Source organism: Sinocyclocheilus grahami, unplaced genomic scaffold, assembly GCF_001515645.1.
Source record: "Sinocyclocheilus grahami isolate Dianchi unplaced genomic scaffold, SAMN03320097.WGS_v1.1 scaffold385.1, whole genome shotgun sequence".
NCBI classification, from domain to species: Eukaryota; Metazoa; Chordata; class Actinopteri; order Cypriniformes; family Cyprinidae; genus Sinocyclocheilus; species Sinocyclocheilus grahami.
Window position 1 is genome coordinate 486966 of NW_015505564.1, and position 26967 is coordinate 513932.

The 26967-nt window shown below is 35.9% G+C and overlaps 2 protein-coding genes across 3 annotated transcripts in view; one reads left to right on the forward strand and one right to left on the reverse strand.

The window, feature by feature from the left end:
• bmp6 (bone morphogenetic protein 6) overlaps positions 1-2975 on the forward strand; it is a 51028-nt gene extending 48053 nt beyond the window's left edge. For both annotated transcript variants that reach the window (XM_016231237.1, XM_016231238.1), the window contains exon 7: positions 1-2975. In XM_016231237.1, coding sequence (XP_016086723.1) covers positions 1-150 — 150 coding nt within the window. In that variant the 3' untranslated portion in view covers positions 151-2975.
• txndc5 (thioredoxin domain containing 5) lies at positions 2452-26576 on the reverse strand. The gene is made up of 10 exons (XM_016231240.1): positions 26270-26576; positions 23185-23337; positions 22881-22986; positions 22627-22723; positions 11554-11669; positions 11376-11462; positions 10303-10452; positions 8414-8496; positions 4336-4465; positions 2452-3529 (listed from the first exon to the last, which is right to left on the reverse strand). The coding sequence occupies exons 1-10, from the start codon at positions 26446-26448 to the stop codon at positions 3407-3409; spliced, it is 1224 nt and encodes a 407-aa protein (XP_016086726.1). The 5' UTR covers positions 26449-26576; the 3' UTR covers positions 2452-3406.
• Positions 26577-26967: the final 391 nt, after the last annotated feature.

Genomic DNA, 26967 nt, shown 5'->3' on the forward strand with positions numbered 1-26967 from the left:
GTCCATCTCATGAATCCAGAGAACGTTCCAAAACCATGCTGCGCTCCCACCAAACTGCATGCAATCTCCGTGCTCTACTACGACGACAACTCCAACGTCATTCTGAAAAAATACAAGAACATGGTGGTGCGCGCATGCGGCTGCCACTGACACAAGGGACACGTGTCGCCCTGCCCGACCGCTGCACCACAGAGACAGGACTGACAAAACGAAATAAAGACAGATGCGAAAAGCAAGCATTATGAAAAAAAATATGTGAGAGAATGTCTCGACGGTAGATCCAAGTTTGCTGCTTCTCATTTTTATACACATGGCCATTTCTCGTGACATTTCGGATCCTACAAACTGCCAAGAGGATGTTCATGTGAATCTATAAACAGAAAATGAACTTGATGCCTTAAGTCTAAAACAAAGAAAATGTAAATTATGAACTAAAATGCAGTCTGTAATATTTAAAGGGGTCGCATCATAACACTATCACTTCATTTTCTAAGTAAGGTCTACTTGTTTTACAAAACAGTAAAATCAGTTCTTTATGACTTTTTTCCCCCACCCACATTCTGATCCTTGGAATTAAATGGGATACTTTTTTGCTGTGCCTTTAGGACTAGACTTTGTATCTTTCTAATGTTTGAAAGTTCCAGAAGTTCAGAACAAATCTTTTTTTTTTTGCAACTTTCAGGAACTTCCTCCCCAATATAAATAGACAGTTTGAGTTCTGAAAGTTACTGTAGCTTTTTTATTTCAAAAGAAACTTTGATTCCTCATGATATGACCTCTTTAAGATCGGAAACTTATAAATGACTATGTCCCAAAGCACAGAAATCAGAACAGGAAACTTTCTACTGCTTTGTGTATTTTTGATGAAGTCACTTGAACCCACAGGACTCTATTTTAGGTCTCAAAAAATCGAATTATTTTAAGTTTCTCAATATTTGCTCTGCACTACCTGTGGTTTGCATCTGTGAGTCAGAGCCAGTGGTTACACACTTCAACAGAACTCAAAGAACGGAACCATTATGCTGCCGTTCCAAGGATGGAACTGTAATTTGATGCCGTCCGACACCACAGATCTATAATTTCCCTGCAACACCTGCACCTCGGATGGCTTACATCCAAAACTTCCCATAATACACGAGGACCTACAAATAATTTAATTTGTATTCTGTGCCATCGTACTCACATGGGCTGTAGATTTTCCAACATCTCATGTCTATTTATTGTCAAACATTTTTTTAAATGCAGTTGCCAATCCATTTTTTCCACTGTGAGCCATTGAATGGTACAAAACTCTTGCTGGACAGGCAACATAGGACTATTATCAGCATTGTAGCAATATATTTTGTGTTTGCCCTTTGTAATTTGGGAATTGATAATTGCTTCAATTTTTATACCAATACTGAAACCAAATAATTCAGTTACGTTTAGTCACATTTTAATGCTGTTTGCATTTCCATTCATCTCACTGGCACAGGACTCCAATAAGCCAACAGGACCATGCTTGCCAGCCAAACCTCGACTGCTTGGTTCACATTGACAGTGGCCACATCACTATGGTATTGGGTTGTACTGTTGGTTGCCAGTAGGCTTATCTGTACTCAAAATCTGCCGCAAGAATTGAATTTGAGGGTAGTAAAAAGTATAACAATTTTCCAAATATTGTCAATTTTTTTCCAACTCCTATTCCTAGTTATATCACATACCTCCCATAAACTGCTGTTTACGTCTCAACCGTATTTGGATGCTTGTGTGTAAATACTTGTACATTTGACAGTTTATTTATTGTTCTTTTTATGAATCCTATAGCACAGAGATCATATAACAAGAGTAAAGGAAAAATTAAAAACTGCTATTTTTGGAAAAAGACATTTTATTATGAAATTTGTCACAACATGCCTTTTTTTTTGTACAAAAACCCCCAGGCAGTGCGTGTACCCCTCTCACACAGGACAAAAATACTGCATTTTTCAGTAAGTTCGGCCTTGACCATGTGCCTCCCATAAAGACTTCACTGAATATATGCGGTTTCTCTGATTGCTTTTCCCTTCCTTCTCTTTCAGATCCAGTAAAAGAGAAAAATAAACATCTCGGTGTGGGAATATTTGAAAGGAAAAATGTAAATTACATTTGTTTAAATCAATGAAACCACTGGAGAGCATCAGAGAACACATACAAGTCTGTCAGCATTCTTCAAGCAATGATACCAGGCGACGCTAGTGTCTGACTTTCACCATCACAAAGTGTTTTAAGCAGTTCACTAATAATATTAAAAGTGGTTGACTGCATGTGAAAGCCATCAAGACTGAATTACAGAGGGGGGAAAAAAAGAGTGAGTCTCAAACAGAGAGTCTAAAAGACAAACCTAATCAAAGGAAAAATGACATGGGGGGGGGGGGGGGGAAATAAAAAAGCCACATCTGAAGAATAATCTAAGACAAAAAAAATTAAATACTGTACCATAAACGTTTCAACCTTTCACAGCCTCTACTGTAAGTAAACCATATTTCCATAAACCGTCATTATACAGCAACAAATGATCTATTTTGCATCGTCTTACTTTGCTGAGTGTTGAGAAATTACAAAAAGTATTACATAATGGCAATATTGGGGATATGTCTGAATGTATTTACCCCATTCATATGCCTATAAGAATATTAAGAAGCTTTATATGACAAATTAACCAAAGATGTTAAACCAGCCTAATGTGGTTTGCTGGCCATCAAACTTGTTAAGACTGGCCTGGTTTGATTATTATTATTATCTGAATCTTGGCTGGTTTAAGCAGGTCTCCCAGTCTGGCTAACAAACTACCTTAGTCTGGTTTATTTAATAATTGTTTTATCTTCTGAACGATACAACCATTTCAAAACCTAAGACCCCAACAGAAACATTTGAAACTCCAACAGAAAAACCATGTGCATGGTCAAAGTGCTGTTTGCAAGTGTGTATCATATAGTATTTTACACTGAATGGAGGGGAAAAAATAAAAAATAAAAAAAATCACAGCAGGTGCATGTCATGGTTTTCTTTAAAGGGTACATGGTCTCCCTGAGGTCATATTTTCTTAGCTGATAGCAAACTAAGCTGAATTTCCTCAAATATAACTGACAAAATACGCACCTTAAATGATGTAATGATCTTAACAGTGTCATTGTTTAAATCATACTGCTGTTATTTTAATGGAGAAAGGGTAAAATCAAAAGTCTGTGGTTGTAATCGCTAATAATCTCATCAACTGATCAGAGATGAAATCGTGTACATTCACATTTTGTCATGTGGAAAAGACTGCTCACTTTAGCAGGTGAGGGACAGAAATGAAGAAAAAGCAGTCCATTTGACAGTATGGTAAATGTAGATAGTGTTGCTTTGTGGAGGATGTGTTGCGAGATGGAAAATGAGGGAGGAGTTACAGCTCATCTCTCGCTTGCTTCATAACAAAATTGTGCAAGCTCTCTAAGTCCCGCCCTCCATTATGCTCCTCCCCCTGTTGCCCCGCCCGGAACATCAGGAGAGTTGGGTATCCACGCACCTATAGAAAACAATGACCAAATATTTACATACATTTAAATTGTGTGTAGTAATTAAACACGAAGCCAAGCCAAACTGGATCCTTTCGGAGTAGCTATTTGATTTGGAACAAATTTGGGAAAGAAAAAAAGTATGTTCGATATAGCATGAATGTATGTTGCATAAACAAAATCTGGATGTACTAGATCCACCATGTTGGCTTTGTCATGTGACCTGCTTCAGTTTTGTTATTTACTGCCACTCACAACTCAGGGATAGAAAAGTGTGCATAGGTATACACACTTCAAAATGTCGATGGAGGTAGTTGGTCACATTGAGTCTCACCATGCGGAGAGCGCTCCAAATCAGTATAGTTATGAGGTTCGGTTTGTTTGTATATAATTGAACGCACTTTCAGCTTCCAAGGCAAAAAGTTGCTAAAATAACAGATCTAAATATTAAAACTAATACAAATAAAAACTGGGACTTTTTATTGTGTATGCACTTAACAAAAAAGAAAAAAGGACTTTATCAAAAGTTTAAAAAAAAACATTAATGGAAGGATTTGTAACTAGAATCATTAGATGGAATGAAACTGAAACCTGTATAGAAACATTTGCTACATTTTCCATTCATAACAGACAGAAAGGCAGCACACAAGTTTTTGGAACAAGCTTAAAAAAATACCTAATTTCAAAAAATGAAGTTATGAAGTTATGTTGACCCCATCCCTCAAACATCCACAATCCACAAGACTTGTTACTCTCGCTGCCACCCATCAGGGAATAAAAATGTGACTGAGATCCAGACTAAATGAGCTGCACTCACAGAGTATCTGTTGCAGAGCGTTCTCTCCACGGTGCAGTCCACTATAGCAATCTTCACATCAGTCAGACCAGGAAACTCCTTTTTAGATAGATCCTCCCAGGTAGGGGCCAGGTTTTTACAGTGACCACACCTTAAATACACGAACACATATTGAGTGAGTCGCTGAACGACAGAGGATAAGCTCAGCCAATCAGGGAGTGGCGGGTCTTTTGATTAGCCACTAAGGAAACATTAAGATGATAAGAGGAACAGACAGGGGAGGGGAGTACACTGTGTGCACGCATGTGGATATACACTAGGGGTGGAACGGTTCAACTTACTCATGGATCGGAATGTATCACGGTTACGGTACGGCATGTGCTATGTTTAGGCAAAAACTATACTGTCAAATAAAAATAAAGAAAATAAGAATAATCTATCTAACTACAAGCAACAGCACAGAAATACAATAGCGTAAAGATACAAATAAAATAAACAGTGATTTTCTTTTTAGGTAGGTCTAACATTAGTTTTGAAGTAATGAAATGTAAAACAGCATTGCATATTTGACTGTATAAATGAAAGATGAATCTTTATTGAAGTTACAAAAGCTATTCAATCAAGAGCAGTGAGTGATTTCTTTGTTGTTGCTGTTTGATTAATATTAAGAAAGTGCTGTCACTTTAAGAGAATGCACTGATCCAGTGCACTGACATAGTACGTTCAGCCGGCTATGTCTGCTATAGGATACTTACCAAGACGGGCATTTTGAAATAACTTTTGTGTGAATTTGTCCATTTAAACAATACTTCAAAGAAAGCTTAAGCTCGAGTCCTCTGGATCTTAAATGTTTAAACTGGCTAAGCTTTAAACACAGATATCAACGTGTGCTGTTCAGGTCTCACCGGTGCACGCGCGCCATCAGCACCCGGGTGATGACGGAATAAATGCTCATATTCTAGCATACGGCATCGAACAAGAGTGAATGGTTTGTCCATGTTTTTTTTTTTCCATCGCTGTTGTTGTAATGTATTGGGAAGCAAGAATGCGCATCCACCAGCAGAAACATATATTAGCCGAACCCTGTTTGTTTTACGTGTTATTATTTATAGCAAACCATATTACAGATTCGTTGTCAGATTTAAGTTGAACCACGGTCCTAGCACGTGCCGAACCGTCTGTGGAGAACCATACGGTTCGATTTTTTTCCACGAACCACGGGGCGTCAGAGTCAACGCCTCTCGTTTACTTTGAATGGAGTTACGTCAAGCGTTGGCGAAATGAATTGTGGGTCCGTCGCGTTGCGTTCAGTGTTGCCAACTTAGCAATTTTGTTGCTAAATTTAGCAACTTTTCAGACTACCCTAGCAACTTTTTCTTCCAAAAGCACCTAGCAACAAATTTAGCTTTTTTTTTTTTAATTTATTTGGCAGCTTTTAGCAACTTTTGATAAGTGACTCAAATGATAAAAAGGCACAATTTACCATTTAAATTACACAAAAAGAAAAAACCAAAGATGCCTAGCAGTACACACGTTACAGGAATTAAATTAGCTGCTATTTGCAATTGTTTAATTTAATAGCAATAATAATAATTGAATACTGTTATTTTTCATTTATGAGACACTTTGTTAGTAGCTTGTACCTGTGATTGTTGATGAGTTAGTGCACTGTAAGAAAAATATGCAGAAAAATGGAAAAGGTGCAAGTAACTTTCCAGAACATTATCCGTTATAACCCGAAAACACAAAATACAAGGCGTAATTAAAAATGCAGGTACAAAAACCTGTGGAAAAATAAATCCAGAAAATTCCTTCATATTAACACAGTAGATTGTGCATTATTTTTTACTTTTCTTAGAGTGCAGCATACAAACTAACTACTAATAAACTGCTTTAAAGTATAAAACTTAAATTGTAATCGTTCAAAAATGTTTACGTTTTCGATAATTCAATGAATTTAAAAATAGTTATTTATATTTTAATATTATATTATGCATTTATATTGCTACGAACAAATCTAAATTACCATATATAAAATATATATGTTTTTGCTGAGATTTGACAATTTTGCATGTGATTACGTAATGACGTCATCACGCAATGTCATCACAACATCATGTAGCAACTTTTAGAAACAAATCGACCTTCCTTTAGCAACTTCCCCTGAAAATTAGTTGGCAACACTGGTCGCGTTGGGTCTGTTGCTCGCGGCAGAAGTTGAAAACTTTTCAAGCGGTCATTAAATGGAGTTGGAGAATCAAAATGTTTGTGATAATTACACATAGAAGAGATTACTCTACAATAAAAACAATTATCAAAACTCTAACTCCTCAGTTTAAAATATAAATTATAATTTTCTACCCTTCTGAAACACCTGGATTTGAAATCCAAATGCGTCATCGTCATATGCAATGAGATGTGTTCTGTTGTTAGTTAGGCTTTTTGGTGCAAAAAAAACACTTTTTGCTAATTTTATAAACAAACTTTGAGAAACATAATATAAAAATCTGAAACTGCATTTCATGACCTGTGATCTGTGTAATATGTCAGGGCTCATGTACAGACGTTCTTTGTCGCAAAGTGGTTTACTGCCATTTATGCATTAGTGAATCAAGCCAGTGACTAAACGAATAACTTCACACTGATCATATTAGTAGTGTGAAAAACAATGTTATTGTAATGTGGGGTTTGGGTTTTGTTTCGTTTTCCATGTCTTTTATTTTGTAATAGTTTCCTTCTGTTAGTGTCATGCTTCCCTTGCCTCATGTCTCTCTGCCTTGTGTATGTGTCATGTTCTGATTGGTTGTCCTAGTCATGTGTCTTGTCTCCCATTGGTTTGTTCTGGTCATGTGACCCTCTTGTTTGCTATAAGTAGCCATCATGTTACCATTGTCTCTCGTCGTGTATTGATGTTGTAACCTGCTGTCGGTGAGTCTAGTCTGTTCATGTCAAGTCTGTTTCATGCCTCGTCAAGTTAAGTCAAGTCTGTTCATGTCAAGTCAAGTCTCGGATTATTGTTTGGATGTTTGGATCACTCTGTAACGAACAATCCACTGAAGGCGAGTGTAGTGAAGAACCCAAGTGCAGTTTATTTACAGAGTGATCCAAACATCCAAACAATAATCCAAGACTTGACAGCAGGTTACAACATCAATACACGACGAGAGACAATGGCAACATGATGGCTACTTATAGCAAACAAGAGGGTTACATGACAAGAACAAACCAATGGGAGACAAGACACATGACTAGGACAACCAATCAGAACATGACACATACACAAAGAGACAGACACTAACAGCAGGAAACTATTACAAAATAAAAGACAATAGACAATAAATAATCTTATTTCAAACAGAAAACAAGATTATTTTTCTTACCCCATTGGCAGATTATTTTGCTTGTTTCAAGCAAAAACTCACTTCAATTCGACTTGTTTTTTCTGAAAACAAGACAATAATTTTTACTTGTCTAGAAAATCGTTCTTGATTTAAGAATGTTTAGATATTTTGGCTGGAAACAAGACAAAAGATCTAAGCTAGAAAAGCATTTTTTGTAGTGCAAAAATAAATGTAGTGTAGTGTTTTTAAAATTTTAATTACACGTTAAATTCTGGTTCATACTACAAAACGTTGTATAAATATAGTACTAAAATGGATTTGTGGAAATGAATCACGTCTAAACTCTATTGCCATAATTGGTAATTGAATTTAAACCAAAGGCAGCACATCCTCAAAAATACTGAAAGACTTTAGGAGACTTTTTGAACAAATAAAAAGGGCATTCATATCACTACAATGTCAATGCTGCTCAGGGTTATTATCTAAAAACATCTGAAATAAAGCTGCAATACAAATATAAGATGAAAAACTAACTGACCATTAAAAAAATAAATAAAAAGGTAATTTGAAGCCCTACAATTACTAACTGGAAATAAAAATAAAATAAAAATAATGTAAAACTTAAGAGTATGTGTGTATACATATATATATATATATATTATAAATAATATATTTGTCATATCAGACAGCCCCACCTGCCACTAGATTATTGATAAAGTACCATTAAAAATGTGAAATGAAACCCCACTAACGCTTACCATGGAGCATAGAACTTGATGAAGGAGAGTCCTTTGGCAACAGTCTCATCAAAGTTGCTCTCAGTCAATACCAGAACATTAGACTGAGAGAAACAAAAAGAAAAAATAATTAGTGGCAGCACATTTTGTTCGCATTTTAACTTTTATATCATATTTCTTGTTAAAGGCACAATATGTAAGATTTTTTTATTAAAATATCCAAAAACCACTAGAATAGTTTTTTTATATTTTGCTGACTTGTGTACTTGCATTATCCCAAACGCTTTAATATGCTATGCATTTTATTAGACAGGTGACGACCGCACAGAGTAGCATTATAACAGAAAGTTCTAATGTATCTAGTATGATAAAACAGCGCTGCTTACTTCCGCTGCTTTTTTTTATATTTTGCTGACTTGTGTACTTGCATTATCCCAAACGCTTTAATATGCTATGCATTTTATTAGACAGGTGACGACCGCACAGAGTAGCATTATAACAGAAAGTTCTAATGTATCTAGTATGATAAAACAGCGCTGCTTACTTCCGCTGCTTTCCGGAATGAGCGGAAGCGGTCGACTGTGGCATAATAAAAGCTCTGCTGCCTTTGAGCGGTGTGTCGCGCTCGTTCAGCAGCCTCGTTTTGCTTCGACGGCTTTCCTCCTCACTCTGCTTCATTCTACTACGTTAATAAATCATTAGCTCATCCATGAACATGATTTCTGCCCAAGTCCTGTCGGATTGCATCGGCTGTGGGGATGAAGACGACAACTCCCATGATTCCACACTCAGTCATGGCGTCATCTAACTACGCCTTTGTTTCTTTGTTTGTTTTGAATACGCGCCCTCTAATAGCAAAAAATTACATATTGTGCCTTTAAAGGGGTGGTTGATTGCGATTTCACTTTTTTTAATGTCAGTTAGTGTGTAATGTTGTTTGATCATAAACAATATCTGCAAAGTTACGAAGCTGAAAGTTCAATGCAAACAGAGATATCGTCTTTTAAAATTCTGGCAGTTTAATGCCTACAAAAACGACTGGTAAGGGACTACAACGAGTTACTTCCCGGGTCCGTTACGTCAAGAACCCAGAATTTTACATAAACCCCGCCTCCGGGAACACGCAGCAAAGGAGGCGAGGCCATGCTGCGCTGCTTTAGAGAAGAGGAAGAACGGTGTGGAATAATGGTAAATTATGCGTTTTTTTAACAAACTAAGCATTAACGCATGTTAGACTGCACCCCATAAACACAATCAAGCCTAGAAAAAAAACTGTCAACCACCCCTTTAACTAATGTGTCAATTATATTCTAGCACTGATGCGTCACAAGGCAGAACATATTCATAGTAAAACCCCTAGAGAATTTCCACAGGTGATCATATCCTGCTGAAGTTTAAATACCTCTCACTTGGATGGTTTCCTTAATTACAACACCAGTTCTGAACATTTATTTAAGAGCAAGGTCTCATCTCAAAGGCACCAGCAACGGTTTACAATTTTTTTAAATAATCCTCCAACTACAAAAAAAAAAAAAACGAGGACTCTGAAACAGAGCTCTTGAGGGACACTATTTAGCCATCCAACAATTCCAGCCAGCCAAAATCCCTTTATAAAAGGCAAGCTTAGACAGGAAAGCCAATTAACAAAACAAAATAACAGCTCTTTAAGTTCCCCGCCCACCAACCCACGTGCACGCACACATGCACATTTGCATCAGCAGGAGGAAATAGCTGCTCTGCCCATAATTACTACCTCGGTTTCAAGATGCAGATTTGTGTCTACGGGCCAAATTCTGCAGCTCGCTGTTCAAACATCTGCCCGCACACACAAACGAATCAAATCTCTATGGTGCCAAGCAGGAAATTGCAAACAAAACCTGTACTGTGTGAAAATTAAAACAGACACCCACCTCTTGTTTTTCAGGTTCAGCGCTAGGTGGGATTTCGTGAGCGTGCTCCTCCTCTTTCGCAGGTTCATCTTTAGATTCAGCAGCTTTTACGTGATTATCAACAAACTCTTTAAATGAGTCCAGATCACGCTTTCCTCTGTACTGATCAACCTGAAAACACACGGCATGTGCATGGTTACTGTTATTTTTTAGTGTAAACACTGACAACTATCAGACTTTTATTACCATACTTAATTCATAACATCTAGTTACAATTTGATTCGCTTATTTGGGAACATTATGATTTTACAAGTGAAAAATAGTGCATGGTGGTTCATGGTTGTGAGGATGTAGGAAGCATAGAAAACGTAACAGAATATCTGAAAAGAAAAAGAAAAAAGGGCAACATCTGGGGTAAGGTTTTTTTTTTTTAAGTTATTCAGCAAAGACACATTGAACTAATCAAAAGGGACAGTAAATAATGACTACATGTTCTTTTGAACATTGCATTCATCACAGTTCCCATAAAAATGTATAGCAGCAGATTAAGCAACTTCCAGTATTGATGATGATAATAAATACTTCCTGAGCACCAAATAAGCATATTACAATGATTTCTGAAGGATCGCGTGACATTGAGTAGTAGTATATTTTTATTTAATGCCATGTCAGCATCTTAGGCTATTTTCATGGTAAAGAACTAGTCAAAAAATGCAAGTATAACAAATACAATAAAAACCAGCAAACAAACATGTTATATTACATAAGATTTTTTACATTAACATATGATAAAAATTCTAAAACTTTTCCTGGCAAAATTATACTTTCATTTTTTTTGATGATTTTCGGCATGACATTGAAGACGAGTACTGAAAATTCAGCTTTGCCATCACAAGAATAAATTACATTTTAACACATTTTAGTGTTTTTCACATTTCGCAGTATTGCGGTTTTAATATATATTAATCAAACAATGCAGTCTTGAGTATGAGACTTTCAAAAAAAAAAAACTACCAACCCCAAACTTTTGAACAGTATAATGTATACACATTAATACACATCATAAGAAATTATGCCACTCTAGATGTTCTTACCTTCTCTCCATCAGTGAAGAAGAGCAGCGTGGGATAACCACGAACCTGATTATTTGAACACACCTCATAGTGCTGTGTGCAATCCACCTTTAGCAAGCAAAATATGTAAATATCAGAAAACAGAAGTCAATCTGCAGTACAGAAAAAACACGAGAGAAACCACAATGGCCTCTCTCACCTTGCCGATCTTGACACTGTCTGAATGCTCAAAACTGGTGGCGAGCTGTTCCCATGTTGGAGCCATGGCTTTGCAGTGCCCACACCATGGTGCAAAGAACTTCACAAAGTGAGAACCTGTAGAGGTGAATTATAGGGTTACAGCCTCAAAATGCAACAAGAATCCGTGTCTGAAGTAGGATAACACATAAAAACAATGGCTTTAATCATAACTGATCAAAATTATCACAGACTGCAGAAAATATGGTGTTGCAGGCTGCACATTTATGCACAACGAGAAGAGAATTTACAGTGTCATCTCACAGCCAATCTACACAACAGTCATGCCACCCACAACCGTATGATGTTACAAGAAACGTCATGAATTGTTGTGTTATTGCCTGTGTTGTGTATTTAAAATGGTCTGATTATCAAATTAAGGCATACTTAGGGATGCACCGATACCGATATTGGTATCGGGCCCGATACTGAGCTCTACTGTTCTCATACTCGTTAAAATGCCACGATACCAAACAGCATGTGATAAGTGCCATATTCAGACAAAGAAACACCTACAACAGACATCAGAATGGAGTTATTAGAGATTAAATATGTCTACGAAGTATATGTATGCAATGAATATAAAACATTCAGTATTAATGCCTGCATAGCTGATTTGCGCCAGCTGGTAAGCAAATCACGCTGAGTGGATTGAGTGTGCGGCGGCGCAGATGCGCGAGCTTGTCGAGTGAATATCCCTTTCTCACAGACATCACTGCAAAGCTTGTAGTTCGGTCGGATATGTCAAAAAGAAGTAAGTAAAACAATGCACAAGTTACTTAATGGTAGGGAGGGAGAGAGGGAGGGAGAGAGAGCGCGCACTTCTGTTGTGTGATCTTTATTGATGTTCGCTCACTTAGCACGCATCATTTGGATTAAAACTAAATCGTAAATATAAGACAATTTATAGGGGCATTCACTATAAACGTTATTTATTTTCACCCTTAAACATACACGACTTTCTGGCGAAAGTGAAACTAACAGCCTGTGTGAAATGCGCAAGGCTGTACTATACTCGTCCCTCTCATTCTGCACCAGTAGCCTACAAATATGTGTGCGCGGTGCGCGTTTTGCTTGCTTCATGACTGTTTCTGCATTATATGAGTGGCTTTGGAAAATAAATCGCTGCACGTTTCAGATGAAAAAACGCGACTTCTATTTATGAAAATATCACAGTTAGGAGATTTATAGCGAGTGGTTCCCTGCATTTTTACAGCAAATCGCGTGATTACAGTACTAAGCCGCTGCAATGGAGCAGCTCTAATGCTATTAAATTAAAGATGATGTAGGCTACCATAGAGAGAGAAAAAAATGAACAGTGAAAGTAACAAACTTGTAAAATACATTTTAATGGGCATAATTAAGTGTGAAAATAACAGAAGGATATACAGTCAAACCAAAAATTATTCAGAGACCAGATGTCCTGACCAGATGTAAGTGAGGATGGCAAAATAAACTAAACTGTGATATATTATACCCAAACATTCTTCATACAGTGGACTACCAGTAAAATTGATACAAATTTGGGACCAAAAATTATTCAGACCGAGTCTGGGAAAAAATGTAAGTTCAGGTCTGCATGAACCTGGTTGACAGCATGCCCAGGAGACTATATGCTGTCATTAAGGCTAATGGTCACCCGACAAAGTATTGATAGCTGTATGAATAATTTTTGGTTGATTGTAATGCATTACATACCTTTCTATCAAAGTTATCTGACATTATCAAGCTGAATTTGTTCTGACACAGTTTAACTCTGAGTTCTTGTCATATTTTATTACCATTTTCTAAACTATAGCGAATAAACTGTGATAATGTGAGAAATGTTGAAGGTGTCTGAATAAATTTTGGTTTGACTGTATCAATTTGATAAATTAAGTTAACCAACTAACATTATACATACTCTTTTGGTTTCTGTACCCAATATTTTAAAAATTTACAAATGCAATGAAAATATTGGTATCGGTACTCGGTATCGGCAAGTACCAAAAATAAAAGTATCGGTATCGGGCGAGTACTGGAAAAAGTGGTATCGGTGCATCCCTAGGCATAATACATTAATTTAATTTATCTTTTAATTATTGAAAATTAAAGTTTATTTTTGGCAAACAAAGGGGATTTACTACTAACATTAAAACATGGAAGAAATGTTGTGTGATTATTCCTTAATTCCTTAAGGTTTTAATAATTTTAGTAGTAGTACTAATAGAACAATGACAGTGTTTGCAAACAGTGATTAAGTTTTTTGTGGGCAGAGCCTATCTGGTGGCAGAAAATGACTGTTTTAACATAGCAGTCTATTCAAGTCATGGAATAAAATAAAAAAACTTGAGTTTATATTTCAAAATTCTGACTTTTTCTTGCAATTCCGAGATTATATCTCACGGTACGAAGAAAAATCAACTTGTCATTCTTTCTTTATAGTTTATAATCCCACACTTCCGGCTTTTTTCCCCTTAGAATTAACAAACTCACAATTGTTGAGTTGAATCAAGTTATAAAGTCAAGATATAAACTTATATATCAAGATATAAACTTGAAAATAGGTAAAAATGTTATAGGTTTAAATAGGTTTTTATGCATGTATTTCAACTGTAGGGCAAATACAATATGTCCCCTATGTGAATATTATATAGACCTATTGTTTAAATCAAATGTATGCTTTAAAAGTAGGGTAATCATAGCAGGTTTCATCCATAGTCTGTCTGTTTAAACGTCTGCGTTTAGCTTCAAATGGCGTCTTTGACGAAAGTATTATATACAAATTATTTGCATTCCGATTCTGACATCCAAAGGCACAACAATACATTGTTTCTCTTATTCCATGGATTTTCCCCGTTTCCCTCCATTTGTTTGTTCCCAGTGTTTTTATGCTACCACAATGCGCACGCAGCTGCAAGTGACGTAACTGTGACAACTACTCCAAATTGGTCTGTAGTAGGCTATTAGTAGTATTTTGTACATTCTACTGAACAATATCTCTGGCACAAACCACACTTTTATTTTGACGGGTTGCTGTGAATACCTTTACATTTCTGTGTGATGTGAGGCTAGTTTTACTCAAATGTTTTGGAGATGTTGTTCATGTATTTATGTCCTCATTTAGTGAGACGGTGTACCGACGAAACATGCTACCTATCAGATTGTGCTACCAAAAATATATTTGCATTGTTTTAAGGGTAAGTTTAGGGTAGGGGTCAGGGGCATTTCCTCCGAGGAGGCAAGGGAGGCAGTGTCTCCTCTCTTCAAAAGTGGATGAGAAAATAATTGATATTACAAAAATAAAACGACGCAAATATGACTAAATATGACATTAAAAGTCTAAAAGTCACTCGTTTTTATAAAGTAACACTGTCCAACAGCGACACCCGCAGCTAAAGTTACAGCGGAGGCTTGCCTCCCCTTGGTCCATTGACTTTCTACAGAGACCCCAAAGCATGCCGTGACTTTTCTGGAGGCTCATTAAAATGAATGGGGGAAAGTTACGTGAGAGGAGGCAATGCCTCCGTCACACTATAATTGGATATGATCGTTATGATTGGATGTGATTGGTTCATGTGATAAATCCCGCCTCTTTTTTGTGTGTGAACTCTCGGCCTGAATGAAGAAAATTGAGTTATTGACTAATTATAAAGTAAGTAAACAACTCTCCTACTTAGATATCACTGCTTTGAGTCATGTCAAAATGAAACATGAAATGACTTGAAAACATGATGACTGTGTCAGTTTTTAGTGAGCATTCAGCATGATGGAATGAAATATGTATCTTTGTGTCTGTGGCAGTGTTTACAGGGCTTTTATGATGATGACCCGAAATAAGCTGACCATTAAAAAGAACAGCTGAACACCAGTTCACAAATAAAAAAACGGAGTGTCTATTTACAAGTGCAAATAGCCCGCCTTGTTGGCAGAGGCTTTTTACACTAGCTCTGCACACCAACGTGTGATTACAAAGCATTACAAAAGACTATCGTCTAATAACAGCTCCAGTAGCGTAGATGGTGAAGTATGTGTTGAAGTCGATTTTGACACGATCGACCGGGGTTCGAATCCACTTTTTCAAATCAGATATCACATCGTTGTTATTGTTATTATTACATACTGTTTTATAATGTACTACAATACATAGGTGCAGATAATTGCCACTATTTGCAATAAGTAGTATAAATAGCAGAAAATCCTGCTAGGTGTAAATAGAATCTATAGCTATTTGCACTTAGTGAAAACATTTAGTGTAACAGGGACATTCATTTTATATATGTGACCCTGGACCACAAAACTAGTCATAAGTCAATTTTATGAAATTGTGATTTATGCATTATCCGAAAGCTGAATAAATAAGCTTTCCATTGATGTATGGTTTGTTAGAATAGGACAATATTTGGCTGAGATACAACTATTTGCAAATCTGGAATCTGAGGATGCAAAAAAAAAAAAAATCTAAATATTGAGAAAATCGCCTTTAAAGTTGTCTAAATTAAGTTCTTAGCAATGCATATTACTAATCAAAAATTAAGTTTTGATATATTTACGGTAAGATGTTTACTAAATATCTTCATGGAACATGATCTTTACTTAATATTCTAATGATTTTTGGAATAAAAGAAAAATCAATAATTTTGACCCATACGATGTATTGTTGGCTATTGCTACAAATATACCGTGCTACTTATGACTGCTTTTGTGCTCCAAGGTCACACACACACACACACACTATATATATATATATATAACTGCCTCCTCATTTTAAAACACCACCGCACGCCACTGGTAGAGGTAGGTATGGACATTAAAAAAAATGCTGGTAGCACAATCTGATTGGTAGCATTTTTCGCTATCAATTTGTGCTACCTATCCTTTTAATGGGAGGTAGCACAATCTGAGCGGGTAGCACAAATCGTCAGAATAACGGCAGATGCTGAAATCACGCACGCTTCAGTATGTGTGTAGTAAACAAAACCGCGCGTCTGCGCCATTCACTAACACAGACACGCATAGGGTTGTAACGGTATACTGGTATGGCGGTTTGAACGTGCACTGTTATCATACCGTAAACATTTGCATATCTACTGTTTTTTTTTTTTAATGAATGAAAAAAAATCTCACCCGCGCATATACAACTTATTTCCGGTCGGCTGCTTCACTTGGCTGCTTACGTGCAGCGGAGAAAACAGTGTATATACAGGAATCATGGAGTTCAATTTAATACCCTTTAAGACCTTTTTTAAGACTCTTTCCATACATTTTAAGACCTCATCGCCACTCCAAGTTTTAACCAGTTACACCGGCGACACTTTAACTTACATTTACTATATATTGATTGTAAGATAGCACAACTAAACAGACTTACTTTGTGATAACTCCTTATCAATACAACATAATTCAGAAGTGGGGAACAAAGCACAAGATAATTAATTGAGTGACTAACCAATGCAACCCAAGAAACAAGAAATAGACCAATAAACAAAACAACTGACAAAACTTACTGAGGAGGGAAAAAAAGCTCTCCGTGCTAACGGGGCAATGAGTTCACACATTTAAAAGATGTATTTGTAACATCAACTCTTATAACTGTGCAAACCATAGCTGTTTTGTGGAACACTTCTCATGACAAACATTTGACTGATCAGACAGTTTACCTGTGATTATGGAGTGCTTGATTTAATGCAGACTTGACAGAGTGTCAGTATTGCACCTGATCATGTCTGAATGATCATGGAAGGTAAAATAATGATCACAACTATTACATCATTTTAATTGTGCATCCCAAGCCCATGCCAGTAAAAAAAAAAAAAAAAAAACAGCCCAAAGTAGCGCAATTACCATGTCCCAAATATAAAAATGTAATTTCCATCCCTAAAATACATATTTTACAGTCACTGTTATGCACATTTATCATAAACACAGCTCAAATGCTTCCTACTAGTGTGGCCAAAAATATTTAGCACAGTTTTATTACAGGTAGAATGCAAAATGTTTCAGTACAAGCATTTCAACCAAATGTAATTTATGCAATATTTCAAACCTTTAACCCACTGGGGAAAAATCAACCCACGGCAACAGATTAAAAGCAGCCCAATTTCGTGGAAAAAAACAACAACAACCCTGCATCCAACACGAGCAGCAGATTTGACTGATCACGGGTCAAAAGTAACGAGAGATAACTGACAAGATGTTGGAGGATTTTCTCCTCAACAGATCCCGAGCTCATTGACAAATATCTTTTATCGTAAGATGTGCTCACTTTACACAATGCGACTGCGAGCGCTCATTCAAAAGGGATTTAAATACCCCACATATTGATAGCTGCGCCCTGATGCGCGAAAATTATATACAATATTAGAATGTTTGCGGTAGCGGACACAAAAATCGTGGGAGCGGATGGGAGCATGCGGTAATGGTCAGAAATTCAGCGAGAGCGGGATCAACAAGCCCCGCGCTATCACGCAGTGGCGCAGTCAGTCAGTGAGCTCTGTAACAGATGACATCAAATCTTGCAGGAATCCATAAATAAACTACATAGAACCTCACTATTCAGACAAATATACATAATGAAAAGATAATACAAAATGTAATACCTTGGAAAATGCCATTTAAGACTTAATCTTCTCTAAATTGATTTATCAACTTTTAATACTTTTTAAGACCCCGCGGACACCCTGAAATAAAACAATCAGTTTTACTTCTTGGAAGTCTCTGTTCGACATGAAAGATCAACATGAAGAGAGCTACAGCTGTTAGAAGTGAAGATTTACATACACACCTTAATCCTTTTATTTGAAAAAGAGCAAAGGGGAATAAATAAGATCAGTGCAATATGCTGATTATTTTTCAGCTTTTTCAGGAGTTCCATCTTCAGGTTTGGAGGAGAAGCGCTCCATTAGTGTCTTCCACAATCCCTTTTTCTCCTCATCTGTGTGCTGCATGTTTCCTGCAAAACAAAGAAATGAGAAAAAGTAAAAATGATGTTTCTTTTTGCTTTCTATTAATCAAAGAATCCTGAAAAAAAAATTCTAGCACCGTTTCCACAAACTGTTTTGATAAGAAATGTTACTCGAGCATATTTAGAACAATTTCATGTGATGAAGTGAAACTCAAGACTGGAGTAATGGCTGCTGAAAATTCAGCTTTGCCATCATAATAATAAATTAGAAAACAGTTATTTTGAATTGTAATATTAATATCACAATATTACTGTTTTTACTTTTTATTTTAATCAAAAAATGCAACATCGGTGAGCATAAGAATCCAACCCATTAATGTAGTTAAATGGAACATTTCTGACAACTGAGCTTAAGAAATCCTCACCTGTTGCCAATAGTATTCGGCACTCTTCCACCGTTACACCTGTAAAACTCGTATCTTTTGCCCTCGGAAACTGAAAACAAACAAACACAAGCATTACAATGCTGTCACGTTTAGAGGCTTGGGCTAATTAAACCAACAAAATGAAATATTTTATTAAAAGCATAAATGTGACGAAAGATGTTTTGACAATAAATCCAGTATGAGCACACACTGTAACTGTCTTGATCTACTCCAAAGTCCCCACAGAATATGCAAGATATGCATCTCTTTCAAAGTCAAAAAAAGATACTAAAATACAATATTTCTAAAGAATGCAGGTTCAAATAAATCTAAAGATACGTTAAATTTTCGTGGAAAAAAACAACAACAACCCTGCATCCAACACGAGCAGCAGATTTGACTGATCACGGGTCAAAAGTAACGAGAGATAACTGACAAGATGTTGGAGGATTTTCTCCTCAACAGATCCCGAGCTCATTGACAAATATCTTTTATCGTAAGATGTGCTCACTTTACACAATGCGACTGCGAGCGCTCATTCAAAAGGGATTTAAATACCCCACATATTGATAGCTGCGCCCTGATGCGCGAAAATTATATACAATATTAGAATGTTTGCGGTAGCGGACACAAAAATCGTGGGAGCGGATGGGAGCATGCGGTAATGGTCAGAAATTCAGCGAGAGCGGGATCAACAAGCCCCGCGCTATCACGCAGTGGCGCAGTCAGTCAGTGAGCTCTGTAACAGATGACATCAAATCTTGCAGGAATCCATAAATAAACTACATAGAACCTCACTATTCAGACAAATATACATAATGAAAAGATAATACAAAATGTAATACCTTGGAAAATGCCATTTAAGACTTAATCTTCTCTAAATTGATTTATCAACTTTTAATACTTTTTAAGACCCTGCGGACACCCTGAGAAAATGACAGAGACAGAGATTATATCTAATCTCCATCACGCGGGTTTGTCCTTGAGGATGGATCCAATTTGCAAAAAATGTGGACGCAATGTGGCTGCAAAAGCAGGCAATACATCCAACATCTTCGCTCATATTCGCTGACACCATATCTCCATGCAGATTAAGTTGTGTCGCATTAACAACAAGTTATAAATTGAGACCGTATGATTTCCGTGATGAAGAGGGAATCCCGGCACAGTCGTGAATATGGAATTTACAGTATAACGAGGATGTCACATAAAACGCGCCATCTGATGGATGTATCAATCAAAAGTAGATATGATAAATGTCTGTGAATATTTATGCGCAAAGAGACTGCTATATAAATAATCTGCTTGTTTCTACATGTCTCTGAGTGGCGCCGTTTTATCTATTACATACTGAAGTACGCATACATAAATGGTGTTTTCAGCGTCTAAGATACATAAACATGAACATCAGCAGAGCTGCTCTGAGAGAAAATGTAAATAAACATCTCCTAGTTTTATTTGAGAAAAACCATTGTTAAATACACAGGTCTGCCTACAACCCGTCAAAATAAAAGTTTGATTTAACTTGAAATAATGACATTGCATATTATGATATTAGCATTGTACATTGTAGGCTATTTCAAAGTTATAACAACAACAATAATATTATTTATAATAAAATAATTTAAACATTGTTTTCAAGGAATATAATGTTTGTCCATGTTTTAACTTAAAAATAAAAGGAGTTGTACATTTTCATTTGATAACATTTTAAAACATTAATTAAAATGTTAAAGTGTGATATAGATATACATAAGGTGTACAAGCTTAATTTTTTATTGTTTTTTATTTATTTTGTTCAGAAGGGAGACTTTATTTCATTAAAATGGTTTCAAGTTTGTTGTAATAAAGGATTTGTTCACTCAAATAACTTGTTCTTGTTCTTTTAAGAGTCATTGTTACTGATAAGAATTATTGTTTAATATATACAGTGAAAACCGTGGAAACCGTGATATTTTCTGAGACGATTATCATACCGTTACAACGCTAGACACGCAGAACGTGTGTGTATTTCATGTTTAAATAGTCTTTTTATGGCTTAATATTTACATATACTAGGCCATATTTAAGTGTACTCATAAGATAAATAACACAAGGCTATTTAGTTTGTTTAATAAAACAACAAGGTATAGACCTATTCTATAGGAAAGGTAACCTTAAATTAATTCTGTTGTGATCTGGTGCTATATAGAAAATAAAATTGAATAAAATTAACTACCTTCGGAGGGGGGTTGATATTGGCGGGGCAGGGCGCCCCCCTAATATAATGGCAGGGGAAACACTGTAGGAGCACCAGCTGCGACTGAGTCAATCAGCATATTTGTGTTTGTGCTCGAGGAGCTTCAATGGTTTCTTACATACAATGTGTTTTTGCAGTGTTGAGTAATGCATCACAGACATATCTGTAGAATTCCTTGAATGCAATGCAATGTTAGTCAGAATTCACTCACTGCTCAAAACACCAGAGCTTTGTTCAGTGCTGAGTTATGCAAGCTCACGAATCCTCTACTATAACAAAGTGCAGACATGATGTAAATAAGAGATTCATTGATTATAATGGAACTTTGTGAGATCGCGATGAACGAAGACGAGTAGCAGCTTTTAATGATAAAGGAGTCTGCAAATGTGATCTGCAAAATTAGGCAATACTGTTGTAGTTAGACAATGTAAGTTACTAATATTAACTTCTTGTTTACTGAACTGTTATTAAATCAATATTTCGTCAACGAAAATAGTTTCAAACAAAGTCATGACTGAGCCGCTGCACATCTCTAAGCAAACACAGCAATGTTTTGTTTATGAAAGAATGTGTGTTTTTAAGTGGATCTAATGAGTCAATTATTCAATTACCCATTCATAAAGACACTTGCTTTGTTCCTGAATGAATCAGTCGTTTGAACAAATCAACTGAATTAATTATTCAGTGATAAAATCAGTGACTTGCTGCCACCTACTGGCAGTTTTAGTCTAATTTTTAAAGTATAATTTCAGTTTTTTAAATCATTTACTATTTCTATATTAATCTCAACATTAATTTATGAATTTAACTGCACCCATGCCACCTCTGAGCCTTATTAAATGTCTGTAAATATACATGCCACTTTTGTGTTCTTCTGTGCCACCTCTGTAGTGCAAATTAATTTTGTTAATACTGATTTTATCTGATCGGTAACTTATTCTTCTTATTCTATTGTTTCAAGTAGAAAATTAGAAAAAAAGTAGATTGAAGTTCATGTCCTCATACAGTGGGGAAAAAAAGTATTTAGTCAGCCACCAATTGTGCAAGTTCTCCCACTTAATAAGATGAGAGAGGCCTGTAATTTTCATCATAGGCATACCTCAACTATGAGAGACAAAATGAGAAAAAAAAAATCCATAAACGCAGATGCTGAAATCACCATGAGCATCATTCGTGTTTGAGTTTGTGTATCAGATGAAACCGTGCCATTCATTTACGCAGAACATGCAGATTTCTGTCACTGACTGGCTGTTGTCACATGTATTTCTTCTGTTAGATTAATACATAGAGTAAAAATGTCCAGAGCTTATCATTGTTATCGACATGAATTTTAGCATGACTCAACAATATAGTGTTTCATCGCCCAGTTCATCACTACTACCATTCAGTATTGATTGAAAGATTGTATTAATTGTCATAATGTTTTCAGGCATTTTTTCCTAGACTGCATCCATGAATATATTTTTTAAAAGATGTTTGGGCTACTACCTTTAGAGATGTGTGAATTGAAGTTTGTGGCTGTGAGTTCATACAGGCCCTGTTTGGGTTCAGGGACTTTGGGAGGCTCGGGTTCAGTCTGGGGTTCCTGGGGTGAGATGGAGAAAGACAAAATACGAACGAGTGCTGTAATATTGTGACATTTTTTAATTAAACCTTGACCATGTATTTGACAAAGTGCTTTTAAAATTAAGCATAAGATTTTTTTCTAGTCATAAAAACATTTTAGCTGTTTATGATCTTACTTCAGGTTCCTCCTGAAGGGTTTTCAGCATCCAGCTCTCCAGCGCCTGCAGATCTCTTGGGCCCTGATACTTTACAGCCTCCTGGTCAGGTTTAAACAACTTCAGACTGTAAAACAAACACCAAGTTAGTCAGTCAATGATTAATCAAACCACATGTAATTTTACCTTAGGTACATGACTGTCAGGTGACTATAAATCATGCATATAAAATGTTTTTACACATCTGAATCATTTTACTGGCATTCTGCATAAGTGAAACACCTTTTTAGTTGATGTACAGTACTAACAGAGAAACAATGCTTACGTGGGGTATCCACGGATCCCATGCTCACTGGAGCAAAACTTTGTGTCTTTTGTGCAGTCGACTTTCACAACATACACTGGAGGAGCTTCCATACTGTTATATTTATCTGCCAACTCATTCCACGCCCCCTGCAGCCTCTGACAGTGACCACACCTGCACACCACAAACATATTCAAACACTTTTATCATACTATTTATTACTTCATTATTCCTTCACATATTACAACATTTTTCATAAAATAGGAGAGCAATGAGTCACTACAAACTAAAACAATTTCTTAAATCTGCTTTAGCTTTAAGTTAAGTAAAAATCTGCCTTGGTGAATCTTTTTCAACATAAAAGTAACATTTTTCTAACTTATGAATCCAATATAAAATAAAGTACAATAAAATACAGTAATCAGAAGAAAACCAAAAGAATAAAGTTTAAAATCAAAGATTATGATGATATATTAATTCAGGAATATTGCTTAGCGGTTTAGAATCACTTCTAGATTGTGTCTGTGGCTGTTTTGATTGAATACCATCTCTTTGATGATAAAATGGTAATACCACTGCATAGATAGAACTGTGGTCATTTGTATGCTTTTTTTATTTTTTCCATATTACCATGGTTTAATATGGTACCATTAATCCTTAAAAATAACCCTAGTATTACCACTGCACATGTTTAAAAGACCATGGTACTACCATTGTACTTTTTTTTTTTTTTAAGACGATGAGATAGTGATGTCTGCAGAGTTGCCAAGTCCACGTATTATACGTGACTTTGGGCTTCTTTTTTTTGTAAAGTCGCGTAAAAAAGTCTCGGGACGTGGGTTGCGTTTTTTGGGCTTATTTTAATAAATATGGTTGCTTGTTAGGCAAAGCTGACAAGCAACTTTGTTTCTTTATTTATGTTCGCCGTATTCCCAAATGCATTGAATGGCATTCTGCCTGCTCGCAGTTAATAGCCAACCAGTGCAATAATATAAGTGCTGCAGCGTAATTTGCCTAATGTTCGTGGACCCCCTCCTCCCCCTCATTGGAGAAAAATCACGTTCAAAAAGAAGGTGCGTGACGCTGTAACCCAAGGGATGATAGAAGTAGACGTAGAGGAGTAGCCTAATATTTAATTAGTGCTGTCAAACGATTAATCGCATCCAAAATAAAAGTTTCTGTTTACGTAGTATGTACTGTGTATATTTATTAAGTATATATATATATATATATATATATATATATATAGCACATGTTTAAAAGACCATGGTACTACCATTGTACTTTTTTTTTTTTTTAAGACGATGAGATAGTGATGTCTGCAGAGTTGCCAAGTCCACGTATTATACGTGACTTTGGGCTTCTTTTTTTTGTAAAGTCGCGTAAAAAAGTCTCGGGACGTGGGTTGCGTTTTTTGGGCTTCTTTTAATAAATATGGTTGCTTGTTAGGCAAAGCTGACAAGCAACTTTGTTTCTTTATTTATGTTCGCCGTATTCCCAAATGCATTGAATGGCATTCTGCCTGCTCGCAGTTAATAGCCAACCAGTGCAATAATGTAAGTGCTGTAGCGTAATTTGCCTAATGTTCGTGGACCCCCTCCTCCCCCTCATTGGAGAAAAATCACGTTCAAAAAGAAGGTGCGTGACGCTGTAACCCAAGGGATGATAGAAGTAGACGTAGAGGAGTAGCCTAATATTTAATTAGTGCTGTCAAACGATTAATCGCATCCAAAATAAAAGTTTCTGTTTACGTAGTATGTACTGTGTATATTTATTAAGTATATATATATATATATATATATATATATGTATGTGTGTGTGGTTGTACATATAAACATATATATATTGAATTTATAAATATATATATATATATATATATATATGTATGTGTGTGTGGTTGTACATACACATATGTAGTTGTTTTTTTGGTGTTTGGCTTAGTGTTATGTTAGAATCATTATTATACTCTTATACCTTTTGTTCTTTAATATTTTGAATTGTTTTTAGCTTTATTTTTTTGTTTTTCATTTAAATGTTAAGTTTTGAAATTTTGTTGTATGCATTTGTCATTTTTATTTAATTTCTTTATTTTTAAAATGTGTATAGGTAGTATTTATAAAGTTGTAGCTTTTAGTTCTGGATCTGTTTTTAGTCGTTTTAATACTACAATTGATTGCTTCTGTTGTCCTCATTTGTTAGTCGCTTTGGATAAAATAATAAATGACTAAATAAATATATAAATAAATGCATGTAAATATTTGTATGCTGTATGTGTGTATTTATATATACATAATTATACACAGTACACACATGTATTATGTAAACACAAACATTTATTTTGAAAGCGATTAATCGTTTGACAGCACTATTTTTTATTTTAGTTTTTGTAATGTATTAATTATAACAGGCTGCAATAAAAAACAAGTAGTCCTATACTAATACTAAGAGTAAATATGGTTCAAATAGCCTATGTTTTAGTAGGCTATAAATATGTGGCTATGTTACAGCTTCCCTTTGAAGCTCTTGTGTTTTTCTCCTTTTCCATCTCTCCTATCCTATTCTGCTCACAGGTGATTGGAGATGAGTCTAGTTCCCACTTTTGTTGCAATTTGCCGATTTTTGTAAAATGGCTTGTTTTTGCTTTTCAGATAAAAGAGTGGTTTCAGTTTAATATGTTGCAGGCTCATTTACTGGTAATAAATAATTGATAATAAATAATATTGATTATAATAAATCATCAAAAAAAATATTGGGCTGGAGTTTGAAGCTGCGGTTGCTTGCTTGTCTCGCGAGAGTTGGAAACAGTGGCTGTCTGATGTCATGGCTTGTTCAATGCTCTGCCACGTACACGAAAACTTTATGACTGCAGGAATTTAAACTTTTTATCAAAGTCTATTATCATCACTCTAATGTCAAAACGCAGTGCTTCGTGTCTTTGTATGAACGTGCATTAGAAAATTGACTTTATAATGAGTGTCTCTGTAGATTAAAGTGGCTAATGGAGTTAATGGAGTCACTTCAAACATTGCAGCAATTTAAATCACCTTACCATTTTATATATATCTCAATATAATGAAAATATTCAGTTAGAAGTGTTCGGTTTTACCAGGGCGCGTAGAACATGACGAAGTGTGGAGCAGTAGAGACGGCATCATTGAACATCTCCACCGTGTATGTGTGTTTGGCGTGCTCATCCTCTTCTGTGTCATTATCACAGCAGATCCTACTAACATTACACAACAGCGCCAAATAAATAAAACTCGCTAAAAACGGCGTCATGTTCATAACTGAGCAGGCCTGTGAATGAAGCGGACCGGAGCTATGAGTTTAAATGAGTGTGTGTGTGAGAGTGAGCCGCTAACAGACAAAGCTGATATGTACAACATCTTAACATCGACCGGCAGAGCTGTGAAAACGAGCCGAATGAGCTGTAGATCTGTGGACTGCGCAGGCGCCCTTCTTTACGCTGCGCATCCGGGGCACCGGTGTACGGCGGCTGATAAGAGCCGTGCACTTGTTTTCTCGACATAACACTTTTTTTTTCACATTTCACATCACATTTCTTTATTCAGTTCCATCACACAAAGGGACAATGCAAACAGGGAAACGTTGCACATCTCAAAGCATGCAAAACAGAACAACAAAAATGCAAAAGTAATACAAACATATACAGTATATACATATATATAAATAAAATAAAAATAACAGAACGAAAAGAAAAAAATACATAAATTAGGGCAGTTACATAATTTTGAAAAGCTTTAGAATTGGTATTGTTTTTATTAGCTTCTTATTTTGTGATCT